At 38.5% G+C, this 12,585-nt stretch overlaps 1 protein-coding gene and 1 non-coding gene across 4 annotated transcripts; both read right to left on the reverse strand.

Moving 5' to 3' along the window:
* kansl2 (KAT8 regulatory NSL complex subunit 2) lies at positions 1–10,607 on the reverse strand. 3 transcript variants are annotated; one of them, XM_074680673.1, is made up of 10 exons: positions 10,511–10,607; positions 8,830–9,087; positions 8,541–8,713; positions 8,336–8,447; positions 7,801–7,964; positions 6,828–6,991; positions 6,615–6,711; positions 5,655–5,908; positions 2,691–2,897; positions 1–305 (listed from the first exon to the last, which is right to left on the reverse strand). In XM_074680673.1, the coding sequence occupies exons 2-10, from the start codon at positions 9,078–9,080 to the stop codon at positions 222–224; spliced, it is 1,506 nt and encodes a 501-aa protein (XP_074536774.1). In that variant the 5' UTR covers positions 9,081–9,087; positions 10,511–10,607; the 3' UTR covers positions 1–221. The 3 variants fall into 3 exon arrangements, 2 of the variants coding, with proteins under 2 accessions (XP_074536774.1, XP_074536773.1); XR_012599194.1 differs by having other exon boundaries at positions 4–305; positions 2,610–2,897; positions 8,336–8,450; XM_074680672.1 differs by having other exon boundaries at positions 6–305; positions 8,336–8,450.
* Positions 6,313–6,446, reverse strand: LOC141800088 (small nucleolar RNA SNORA2/SNORA34 family). Its single transcript, XR_012599293.1, has one exon. It is a non-coding gene; the product is annotated as a small nucleolar RNA SNORA2/SNORA34 family (small nucleolar RNA).
* Positions 10,608–12,585: the final 1,978 nt, after the last annotated feature.

Here is a 12,585-nt window from a genome sequence, read left to right on the forward strand (position 1 = left end):
AAGAAAAGCAGCTGTAAACATTTTTTATTTACATTGTGTGTATAAAACAAACATAAACCAGTATTAAACAGAAAGATTTCCACCCTATAGAAACCGTAAATACCAAATATCCAAGTTTGTAAACTTTGTTAAAAACACAGACGACATCAAGCTGTAGAGTCCCATGAAAAGAACCATCTGGTACCAAGAGTTCTTGGTTTCCTCTGGTGGAAACACAACTTTTATCTTGGAGCATCAGTTGAAGCTGCGTTGACATCTTGGAGGGAGCTGGCGTCGTCTTCCGCTCCTATGACCTCTGACACCACCTGCATGAGAGCAGAGGATGAAGAGTTAAGTATTTAACTCTCAGACTGAGATCCTGTGTCATCCTTCATGGATGCTGGAATGAGTATTTAGGATTTTCTGACAAAGACAATGACAGACGCAGCTCCCAGACTCTCCCTCCATGTTTCTTTACTCTTCTGCTGTCTTATCTAATAAAGGCAAATATCTAATAGCCGTATGAAGCAAAAAGAAGCATTTTCAACTAAAGCAGTGCATCCAGACAAGTTTTATCCTGATGCAAAGAGGTGAAACTCACCCAAGGACACAAATTCTCCAGAAAATACTTTCTTTTCAGTTATATTTCTGTGCATTTTCACCTTTATTTGATCGGACAGCTGAAGAGAAACAGGAAATGTGAGGACGACACAGCCAGGAGTCGACCTAGCTGCCTCTGTTATTGATTTAATTCAATGCTCGATGTTCCAGCAGGTTTATTAACTTGTTTATCTCGTTAAAGAGAAATCCTTATTCCCCTCTGGAGGAGTTTAGTGAGGCCGCTCTTTAAATAACACATTTATCACTCTGATTTCACTGGCAGCTGTAAAGACTGATTTGGGCTTTCAGCTTTTGTTTATGCCGTTTTTGAAAATACTTAATGGGCTAAAAATATTTTGCAAATCGTTTGACGACTGTGACAGGAGTAAGAACATCTCATCTCTTAAGGATGCTGCAGAAGTTAATGCAAGCAGAGGGAATTATCTTAGGAAGGTGAAGGTCCCAGTCCGTCTTACATCAGCTTTCATGAGCCTTATAAACACAGGGAAGGCCTTAGCTTTAATTTTCCTCTTAATTTAGGACACAGGATTCTTTCCTGACATGCTTCAGATAAAAAAAAACAAAAACACACCACATTCCTTGTTGGAGATTAAAAAAGTTTATCTGGAGCTTCATTAAGGGTTCAGTTGAGTAGTTAATTAATTAAATGTCAATTTCAGGAGTAAACTCAAACAAAAAATCACCTCTGGGGTATCTAATCCTGTTTTTCACACTCTTCATCCCTTATAAAGGAAACAAAAGTTTCCTCATTGGTAGAAACAGATGAGGAGGTGTCAAAGTGCACACCTTACTGTAACAGTTCGAGCAGGGGTCTGCAACCTTTATTTTCATAGGAGCCATTTTGCCTCAGCTCACCTGGATTTACGTCATTCACGAGCCACAAAATCTAATTTATCTCAAGTACAATGACTATAAAGTCTATAAAATTCTAAACAGAGTTAAAAATAAGTAAATAATTACCCAAAAAGATTTTTTCTAATAAGTGAAATTGTACAAGTAATTTCTTTTTTTCTTTTAAATAAATTTGCAAAAATGTCAAGAAATTTTGAAGTTTCAAAATTTTGCACAAATTAACAAATGTTTAAAAATTTGTAAAAAGTTCAAGTTTTTGAATTTTTAAGTTTTTTTTCAAATTGGAAATGTAATAAATTTGAGAAAAAAAAACTTTTTAGTATTTAATAACTTGCAAAAATTTTCCCCAAAATTTGGAATTTCCAAAAAATTGCCAAAAGTAAAAAAAAAAGAAATTTAAAAAATTTCCAAGAATTAAGCCACTTAGTTTAAGAATCTTATTTTTTTTTTTTAATTTAAAAAAAATTGCCAACAAAAGAAATTTGAATTCTGACAAAAAAAATTCAAATAAAACAAAAATGAAATTGAAACAATTCCACCCCCCCCCCCCCCAAAAAAAAAATAAAAAAAAAATAACAAAACCTAAATAGAAAAATAAAATTAAAACAAAAAAATATATATTGCAATAATTCCTTTTTTTTAAGAAATAATGAATTTCATAACTTGTAGATATTACACACCTCATTAAGTGGTTTACTCATGTCTTGCAAACTATCAAGCATGTTTATTAAGCCCGCCTGTTGACAGTTAAGGAAAATAAATATTCTATATTTTAATATTTTTTAGAGCTACAAGGAGCCACTGCAAAAAAAGTTAAAAAGCCACATGAGGCTCCAGAGCCACAGGTTGCAGACCCCTGAGTTAGAGGAATAAGAACATCCCTTTTACCCACCTCAGCATCTATTAACTCTTCAAGCTCCAGTCAAGGTTTTTAAATAAAAATAAATATTTCACAAGGAAAAATTGTCAGGAAAAGCTACGTAAACGCCTGGTTTAGCTAAAAGAATCACTCCAGAAAAAATGACATTTCTCTGTTTTCATATTTGTGCTGTAGTGTTGTTGGATAAATTATCATCGTGGAACAATTTGAAATGCATTTAGCCCCGACACAGATTGAGACCAAGATTTTATTAAACCCCTCTTGCAGGTTAACGTACAAACAAAGTGTTGGTTTGTTGTTGTATGGGCGCCAGTGTTGGAGATGCTCATGATGCCAAAGCCTCTTATCAAGAGTTAACCTGGTCATCCATGATGGAATCCACATCTCGCTCTGAGAGCTCCTGTCCTGAGGTGTCCAGGTCCACCTGGTCTGGGTCCTCCCCGGTCAGGATGTCCATCGGGGCCTCTGCGATGGCTCTGATGGTCTGGTCCTCCAGGGCCAGCGCTGTGTCGAACTGGAGGGGGGACGGGGGACCTTGCATGCCATCTCCTTCCACGTCCAGGTCCTGTGTGGAGGGGACATGTATGAGACCCAAACCTGAAGCTGAACAGTTATTATTTAATTATTTTCATTATTTGAATATTATTATTATATATGTAGGTGTATTTATCCTTTCCTCTCTTCCTTTCATGTTCCCTTGTCTTTCCTTTTCTCTTCATTTCTGCACTACCCCGTGTCGATTGAGTGTGTAGTCCTGTCATTTTTATTCTTGTAGCGTGAATGAATATGGTTTGTTACGAAATTTTTCCGTTTTGTGCATCATGTCTTTTCCTTTTCTGTACACACTTCAATAACAGAAAATCTAAAAAAAAAAATAGAAATGTGTCACTGTGAGAGAAGAAGCCATGCCCAGGTGTGTTCAGGTGTGTCTCAGAGAATAAGGCATGATGAAATGTTGAGCTGCAACAGTTCATATGAAAACAGATAATCTGAAGATTTAGCTGCACAAGCATTAGTGCAATACCTTGCAAAATGTAACATTGTGATATTTTCAAAGTCCCTTTAACCTGTAGCCTGGTTCATCTCATCCAAACAAACCAAATTAAGTTTTCCTCCAACCTTTTTCTTGCAAGCAAACTCAAAAACAAGTCTGCTGATGTGTAATCACCACTCCTGTAGATCACCCTTCTTAGCAATGTTTGGAAAAATCTTCCTTCATTCATTGTTTTAATTTCAGAATCTGTTTTGTTTTTCTGCCTTTGTTTGATTCATGTGTGAAGTAAACCAAACGCCATGACCGCTCAGAGGGAGTGGTCTACAGTAACAAACAGAGCAGCTTGTTTATGTGGGAAAGGGATCCTAAATTAGCCGACATAATCTGCAAATTAAACATCGCTGCAGCCTCATTTAAAACCATGTTCTCATGAAGACATCGTCTGTGTCCTCGCTGAAATACTTTCAAATGTTTTGTCTGCTAAGCAGAAACAGATAACTGCATTTACATCTCTGATAGCCCGATAAACCAAACTGCTTCTCCTAAGAGTCTGTCTTTTTTTTTGGCTAAGAGAGGCCATGTTTTTTCTTCAACTAGAGAAAACAAAATATACAATCAGGGGCTCCAGGACTGTCTTTTTTCTTAAATGTCAACGCTTTATATCTCATTTCAACACCATGTACCGTTAACCTTCTGATTAATCAGATTGCTGTCAGCGTAGGCAGTTAAGGTTTTCTTGTAATACAGCTTGTTAACACAGTAGTTTATACCTGGAGCAATGTCTATTTAAAATCTTTGAAAGTGCAATTGTATGCTACTTTTTTTATAAGTATAATTTTTTTTTTTTGGCTACTATTGTACCAAATTTACTTTAAAGTGATACTCCGGGATGGAACAAGTTGGGTCCTGTCACAAGGTTTAGAGCAGAAATTACCCCTACAGCAGTGATTTTGTGCAGCAGAAGCCCAGAGCGCTCGCACCAAACACCCCCTCCCTGCTCCTCTGCAGGTTTCCTCTGCACTCAGACGGGGCCATATTTTACTTGACCAAAAACACAAATAAATGGACTCCTACCAAAACAATCTGATATCAGTCTGCATTCACGCTTTGTTTAGAGAATTTTCAAAAATAAATAAGGCTCTAGTTCTCATTGTGTCGTAAAACAGCGCTACCTCAGCTGCAGAGTCACAGCTGGCTACGAGGCGCTCGCCGCTTAGTGTATCGGTCCGCGCGCGCAGCGTGCCACATATTAACAAACACAGGTAGTCTGCCAGGACGAAGAGACATGATGAGAACTAGAGCCTTATTTAGCGGTGTTTTTGTGTGAAAGTAAAGTGCTGAAAATTCTCTAAATAAAGCGTGAATGCAGACTGATATCAGATTTTTTTGGTGGGAGTCCGTTTATTTGTGTTTTTGGTCAAGTAAAATATGGCCCCGTCTGAGTGCAGAGGAAACCTGCAGACGAGCAGGGAGGGGGTGTTTGGTGTGTGCGCCCTGGGCTTCTGCTGCACAAAACCACTGCTGTAGGGGTAATTTCTGCCCTAAACCTTGTGACAGGACCCAACTTGTTCCATCCCGGAGTATCACTTTAAGTCATGTATTTGTGCAAAGATGTTGCTTGTACATATTGGGGTGTTGTTCCCTATGTGTTCAAGAAAAGTTATGAATAAAAGAAAAAATCGCCAGAAAACGAGTCAAGGGTATTTGGGAAACCACATATATTTATACGTTTGCGCCTGTCGTCCACACGAAACCGCAGCTCTAAGTCACGAAAAACGATGTTTCTGAAAACTCCGGTTTCATGGTTTCGTGAGGAAGCCAGTAAAAGGAGTTTTCATTTCTCAAACATCACAGCTGAGTGACGGGGGCTCATTCTGATTGGCTGGCATGGGATTTACGTCAGGAAAACACTGCGTGTGGACGAAAGTATTTTTTAAAAAGAACAAGGGGGGGAGGTACTCTTTTTTGAAAATAACCGGCTTCATGTGGAGATGGCCTTATTTTGCAAAAAAATTTCACCACCTCATAGATATCTGGAAGAATCCAGATGTATGAGTATCTAGCAGTTATTGAATTTCATGAAGTACCGTAATGACTCGAATATAAGACAAGGTCTTTTTTTTGAGTCGAAGATGATGTGAAAAAAGGAGGCAGTCAACTGAGGCAGAGCTCTGATGCTAATGTTAAGCTAAGGATGGTTGATGCAGCAGAGACGTTTAACAGTTGTCAAAAAATATGGAAGCTTGGTCTCAAAAAGAGGAGGAATCCTATATTCTGGTCAATACGGTAAGTCAGAAAGCTTTCAAACAATCGATTACTCGTACGTACGTCGCTGAACTCTAGAGGAAGACTCTCTGTGGGCTGGAGCTCTGCTGCACTCAGATACATGTCTCCACTGACTGTGGGGACGGGCTCCTGTGGAGGAGGCTCCTGCTCGGGCTGGTACATGGGCGGAGGCAGGGTGAGGTGGAGCGGGCAGCGAGGGTCGTCAGACTGACCCATGTGCACGGTGCGGTCACAGGGGACGTCTTTAAGGCCTGGGCACATTTTGAAAAGTACCTGATTGCTGTCTTGGTAGATATCTGATGGTGAAGCTGTCAAGGATGGTCACAGAAAACAAGACGACTGAGTGAAACCAACTCTGAGCAGAGGTTAGTGGGAAAGTTTGACTCACACCAGTGTTATTGCAAGCACCACAGTCATTCCTGTGATTGTTTGAGTGTTCTTCGAGACGGCACTTATCTTGGAGCTGGATTTTGCTACTGATGTGTCTGAGAGGTTTTGTCAGACATTTCAATGAATTTTCTCAGAACAATGAGCTGAAAACTGATTTTATCTTAACATTCAAAGGGACATAAAGTCCAGCACTTGCAATAAAAATGTTTTCACCGGCGGACACTAATAAAACGCTGTTTTTCCTTTAGAATGGAAAAATGACAGAGATGAGATTCACTAAAAGAATGAAGGGAAGGAAGGATGAGAAAGGTGATGTACCTTCCAACTGAACCGATTAGCCCCTTTGTAACTCTGGGAAAAATCAACAGACCACAGGAAGGAGTTCATGTAGGCTCCCTTTGAAACCAGCAGCTACTGCAAGCTGCTGGTCTTGATCGGGGCCGCAGTCCAACAGAAAAGGAAGGAAGGTGGATGAGTTTGGAGGAGGAGAAAAACACAGCACAGAACATTTTAAAAATGCTCTTCCAGTGGAAACAAAGAAAGTGACGATGCACAGCACCAGCTTGTGAGGTTAAAATATCAAACTTGTGTTAAAAACTTTGTTGAGGATACGTGTGAGGCAGTGTCGGGTCATAGGCAGGCAGGGATTGGTGCAACGAGTTCCCTCCACAAAGGAGATACACTTTTCATACACTGTTCTCGTGTGAGGCTGCAAGAGAAGAGAGGAGCGTTTAGAAAAATCAAAACACAAAACAAAACAAACAGCATTTCTTCGACTAAGATTGTTCCAGTCTAGAGAAACTACTTCCTGTGACGGGATCCTACCTGTGGAGCTCCTTCTGTCACGGCTTGCCTCCTCTCCCTGAGCTGTCGATGCAGCAGGGCTTCCACGCCGTACCGCCGACGGTACCGGCGCAGAGCTTTCAGCTTCTTCAGGTTCTCACGTTCCTTCACAGACAAACTTTCCGGCCCTGTCAGCAGACTGCTCCCTAAAATCAACAAAAACAACGTTAACACAGCAGTAGTTAGATCAGGGGTCTGCAACCATTACCTTTATAGGAGCCATTTTTCCTTAGCTCACCTGGATTAAAGTTATTCAGGAGCCACAAAATCTACTTTATCTTCACAATAAAGACAAAAAGTGTATAAATTTGAAACATATTAAAAATCTAGTGAATAATTAGCTGAACGAGAAGATTTTGTGTTTATAAAATTGTACATGTTCTGTCTCGGTTTTTTAATTTCAATAAATTTGCAAATATTAAAAATTTAGAAAACTATGTAATATCAAGTTCATAAAAAGATTATAAGATATTTCAGTAAGTTTGTGATTTTTTCAAAAAAATAAATACAAAAAAATGGCTGAAAATGCAAAACATTTTAAATTTTAAAACTGTTTTAAAATTTCATAAATTTGCAAAAACATATAAAAAAACTGTCTTTTCACAAACTTGCTCCATTTTTAATTATTTCAAAAAATTTTGGGGAAAAATGCAGAAATGAAAAAAAAAAGGAAATCTAAAAATTTGCCAAATCTTTAAAAAATTTGAATTTTTATTCCTAATCTTGGAAAATGTTTACGAAAAAACAATTTTAAAAAATTGCAAAAAGTTAAAAAAATAAATAATTATTGAGAAAAATAATTTCTTAATAATAAAATTATAAATAAAATTTTTTTATTCATTATTTTTTTTTTCAAATCTACAGGGAGCCACAGGAAAGGAGTCAGAGCCGCAGGTTGCAGATCCCTGAGTTAGATTCTCTTTTACATGTTGCAGATATTTGGTTGTGTGTTTACCCAGAGTTTCGTGCTCCACTTTGCGGCTGTGCAAGTATCTACGCTTCTTCTCTTTGAGCAGGTGCTGCAGACGTTTGAACTGGTCGATGTAGAGAGACTGGAGCCTGATGAGCTTTTCTCGAGTGATGAGCGCCACCTCCTCTGCCGTGTAAACTCCCGCATGTCTGCAATTCACAATAAATCATGAATAAACAACAACACTACCAGGCAAAATCACAAAGAGAAGAACTATATGCAACTCTCCTCTTTAAAACAAACCAAGCTTGTGTTAGCTCATCTATGATTGACTAAACTGGTCGAGTAACTAATTTGACATGTTCAAAATGTTCTCAATTTTTTCTCTTTTACTGAGAAACCATCACTGAGAAAACCTCAAAACCTGTCACAAACCGTTTATAATTCAGTTAAATTATTACATTAAGTTATATTGAACAGAAATCAAGGTCTAGACATAAACCTGCAGTCGTAATCCAGTAAAACTAAAGCATGAGTTTGGGCCGACAGTGTAGCAGAGAAATGAGATTATCCATCTTACTTCAGAGGATCTTCGTGATCACTGTCCACACTGTCTCCATCACTGTCTGGGTCTCCTCTCCACGTCTGGTCTAGTACCAACGGACTCTGCTCCTCCTCACTCAGACTCTCATCTTCTGCACAAAGGGAGTATAAAAATAAAACAAATCAATTCCCCTCCTTCAGTTCAGCAGAGGAAATGAGCCATCCACAGTCTGACAACCTACCGAGGATACGGCTAGCTTCAGAGCGGCTTCCGTCTGCGCTGTTTGTCTCTGCACGGTTGTAACCACTTAGCTGGGACAGAAGTACCTCAGGGGATGGATTGGAGGACGACTTTCTCATCTGAGCTCTGAGGGCCATGGCGTTTCTGCGAGCATGCTCTGCACAGAACGTCACTCTAAAACAGAGACAAGAGTCATGTGAGGACAAGTAATGGAAAGTAGCTTTAATGTGTAAATAAATGTTAAATGTTTAGGATTAAACATGAAATACTTGGTAGAAACTTTGACCCACCCATCTTTCCTCTCAACCTTAGGTGAAGCATTTGGGCAGCGTTTGCCGTTCTTGGCAGAGACGTAGCTGCACTGCTTGTACGGGGCGTTCTTGTCCTCTAGGATGTGTTTGATGCAGAACTCGAAGCCTTCCAGACGAGGATGAGAGCACGGCCGCTGCGTGAAGGAGCACAGCTGGGGCTCCTGGGGACGAGGTGTCTGGGCCACCCGGCTCCGACTTGAAGGCAAAACGTGGATTCTTATCCTGTTCATTCTCTGTCTGCAAAATAAAAAGAGTCTCATCAACTCATTTTACACAACCCAATATAAGGCCACAGACTTCAATCAGACCTAAAAGTGAAAAATATATCAACTTGCAGGAGTGAAGTTTTACATTTATGAGAACAAAGTTTCAATATTAGGATGGTAAAATTGTGGTTCATGAGAAGAAAGTCAGTATTGTTCCCTTTGGTCAATCTGTATGAAGATATTTGGGGTTAAAATTTTTGCCTGCAGGTCAAAAAAATCTCAAAAGCATCATGAAAAACAATAGTGATAAAATCCAGATCCTAAAATTAAAATATCCTGTCATGTTTTCCCCACATCGCCCCCTAATGGAGATTGTTTTCCTTGAGATAGAGAAGTTATCTGACGTTAACACAGCATGTAACACTGCAGAAAATTGCAAATTGACACCCCTGCTTTAAAAAACTAAGTTTGTCATAGATCAAGATACTCTTTTTTTCTTTTCTAACCAAACAAACATATATATTATGACAAAAAAATATTGAGCCTGAATCAGCAGAAACTACTAGAATTCATGTGAGATACTATTTAAACAGAAATTTCTGCATATTTAAAAAAAAAACGTACATTTTTCAGCAAATACTCTCAAGATTTTACCTCTACAATTTCAAATTGGGTTTTACTAGGGCTATGCACTGCAAACAAAGTTAATCAGAAATACTTAGTCTGATTTGAAAGGATTTTTTTCTGTCGAAATGATACGTTAATGGTAATTAAAGTATTAAATTGTGGTCTGAATAAAACTACCAAATCGAAGATATCAATCTGTGGACACACTCGGGAACCGCGTGGCTTATTTAACGTGACGTTAGACCTTTTAAATAATTTACAACTTGGTTCAAAGTTCAAACATTAAACGTGTTTTTATTTCTACGTCGAATTAATGTTAATTTGTGCGAATACATGTTTATAACAGTCGTTTTTAATTAAATATGAGTGAAAATTGATGCTACCCTTCATAACAAACAGCGGTTAGACAGGCGTTGGCATGTCAGGTGGCTTGTCAGAATCAATCCATGAGCTAAATTAGTTTCCTACATTTCAAATTTCATGCTCTTTAAACAATTTATAATGCTAGAGCGATAAAAGTGTTGCATGTTAAGGTTAATTTGATGATTTAAATCAAGCAGAAGTGCATTAACGTCTTCTTTGGAAGTCTAACCGGGCGCCACACAGTGCTTCATCCCGCCTCTCCTACTGCGTCACTCCTCTGTACACCGCGACGCCATCTTTGTTAGCAGATGCTAACAGTGGCTAACCGCTAAATCTAACGATTAACGGCTGTGAATCAACATTAGCTTATCAAAAAGAGTCTTTTTTTCTCTTTCTTAATATCACCGATTAGCTGGGCTGCCAAAAAGTTGGCATATCTTAATATTTCACCCGGAACAGCTTACCTTCTGCTCAACCGTCCAGCTCACTCTAGCTTCCAGGGAACGCAGCGTCGAATTCCTAGCTGCCACAGTCAATGCAGAGACTAACGGAACCCGCCTACTCAGAGCTCTGATTGGTTGAAAGTACAGGCATTTCATTGGTCAATCCAGCTGCTAATCAAACCTCTACAAACATTCTGCTTGGTATGTAACTTATGGGCACAATATTGCAGCAGTTAGATCACTCAAAGTAGACCGTTTTCTTAAAATATTTATTGACTTTTATTGAGAATAAAGCAACCACATTATATCAAAAAGAACAGTGTTCACATATAACCTTTAAACAGAAACAATAAACCCCCAAACATTTGATTTCCAGACCTGAGTGTCACTAAAAACACCAAGACATGAAAACTTATTGTAGGTATGTGTGTGTGTGTGATTTTGCATTGTAAGGTTGCATGAGTGTCTTCCTTTTTTTTTCTCACTTAAGGGTTTGTTTTGAAATGTATCCTTTTTGTTTCTCACAGCATCGAGTTAATACTTTAAACTGGATTTTGTTTTTCCAAATCATATAAAACAATTTTCCAAAATATAATGATATATCGGACATCTATTCTAATATCCTAACCATTATACATGTAACACTTTGTCAATTGCATCGTAGGCGAAGCTACTGAGATAAATATTCAGTGCATTTACTGATTCCCTGTCACAACATATAGTTGAATAACTAATAAAACCTCTGCTGCCTGAGCAAAGAGATGTACTCTTTTTATCGTCCATAAAATCAAGGGAGCAAATATTTTACAATTGTGTGGCTGGTATGTTGTACTGCATTACTGTGAACTGCCTCATACCCCAGTTTTGGATTACAAACGTAAAGAAAGCAGAGATAAAACAGTAATACTATACAATCAAACCCATATAAAGATCAGGATGTGTTAAATGTACAGATGAGGCCTGATTCTCTTGCTCAAATACAAATCTATAACTGATCTGGACTATCAGACAGTACTGTACTCCATGCTATTAACCTTGTCCTGGAGGTATGTCAGAAGCCTGCTTGCTGCATGTGTTTTTACACAACAAAAGAACACATACAAACACTTTCGATGGCTTGTTGATGGATTATAAACAATTAATCTGAAGCTGAATAACTCACAATGTAGATTAAAGGTTATGGATTCAAAATACAGCTTTAAACATGATTAAATCGCAGACCAGTATGAACAGACGATGTACACAGAGGTCAACACATTTAAGACACCCCCCAAAAAAAGGAAATGCACAAATGAAAGACAGCCATAAATACAACAGATGTTTCATTATTCTTTGATATTGTGTGTTTTGAATACTTAGCTGTATATTTTTACTCAGTGTGGTCACAGCAGAGGGAAAACCAGCAGAAAACGCAGAATTTCAAGGTGATATTTCTGATTCCTCGACGCAAAAAGTCAGGGAACGCCGCTACGAAAACTGACACCCAACAACATGTGAAATAAAATCTAACAGGTAGTCATGGTGACAGTGATTTATCTGTAAATGCTATTATTGTGATCAGCTTAGCCCTTTGCACTTCCATTAAACGAAAGGAGACAAAAGAAGAGGGACAGTTTGTTGCAGAATTCCTAAACTTGCACAAAACTTGATGAAAAACACAAAATATGGATGCAAGTCAGAGGAGGAGGGAGCTGTGTTTGCATTGTTGGAACATGCAAACCCACAGAAGGTGGTTAGAAACTGCAGAAGCATGTCAGGTTAGGATGAATCAGGGTGTATTTTGTCTACCTTGAAGGTGGGGGTTACAGGTTTGTGCTCAGCCTGTTAGACCTGCCAAAGGTGGGACTACATGCTAAAGGGTACAAAGAAATATTAGCATGTTGCTGCTCGAGCTATATGCTAGGGATGCACCGATACCGATCCTGGAATTGATTAATTGATTTGAAATGTTTCCTCTGATGCTCTCATTTTGTTTTTTGCTGCATTACCAGTCTACAGGGTATAAAAGTTAACAACTGAACAGACGCTTCATTTTTCTTATAAACATTTAAATATTCTATAGTTTGAATAAATATTGACTTCGGTAATTCCAAATA

This window comes from Halichoeres trimaculatus, unplaced genomic scaffold (genome assembly GCF_033239565.1).
Source record: "Halichoeres trimaculatus isolate MK-OKI-2021-1 unplaced genomic scaffold, fHalTri1.1 fHalTri1_scaffold_11, whole genome shotgun sequence".
In the NCBI taxonomy this organism is placed as follows: Eukaryota; Metazoa; Chordata; class Actinopteri; order Labriformes; family Labridae; genus Halichoeres; species Halichoeres trimaculatus.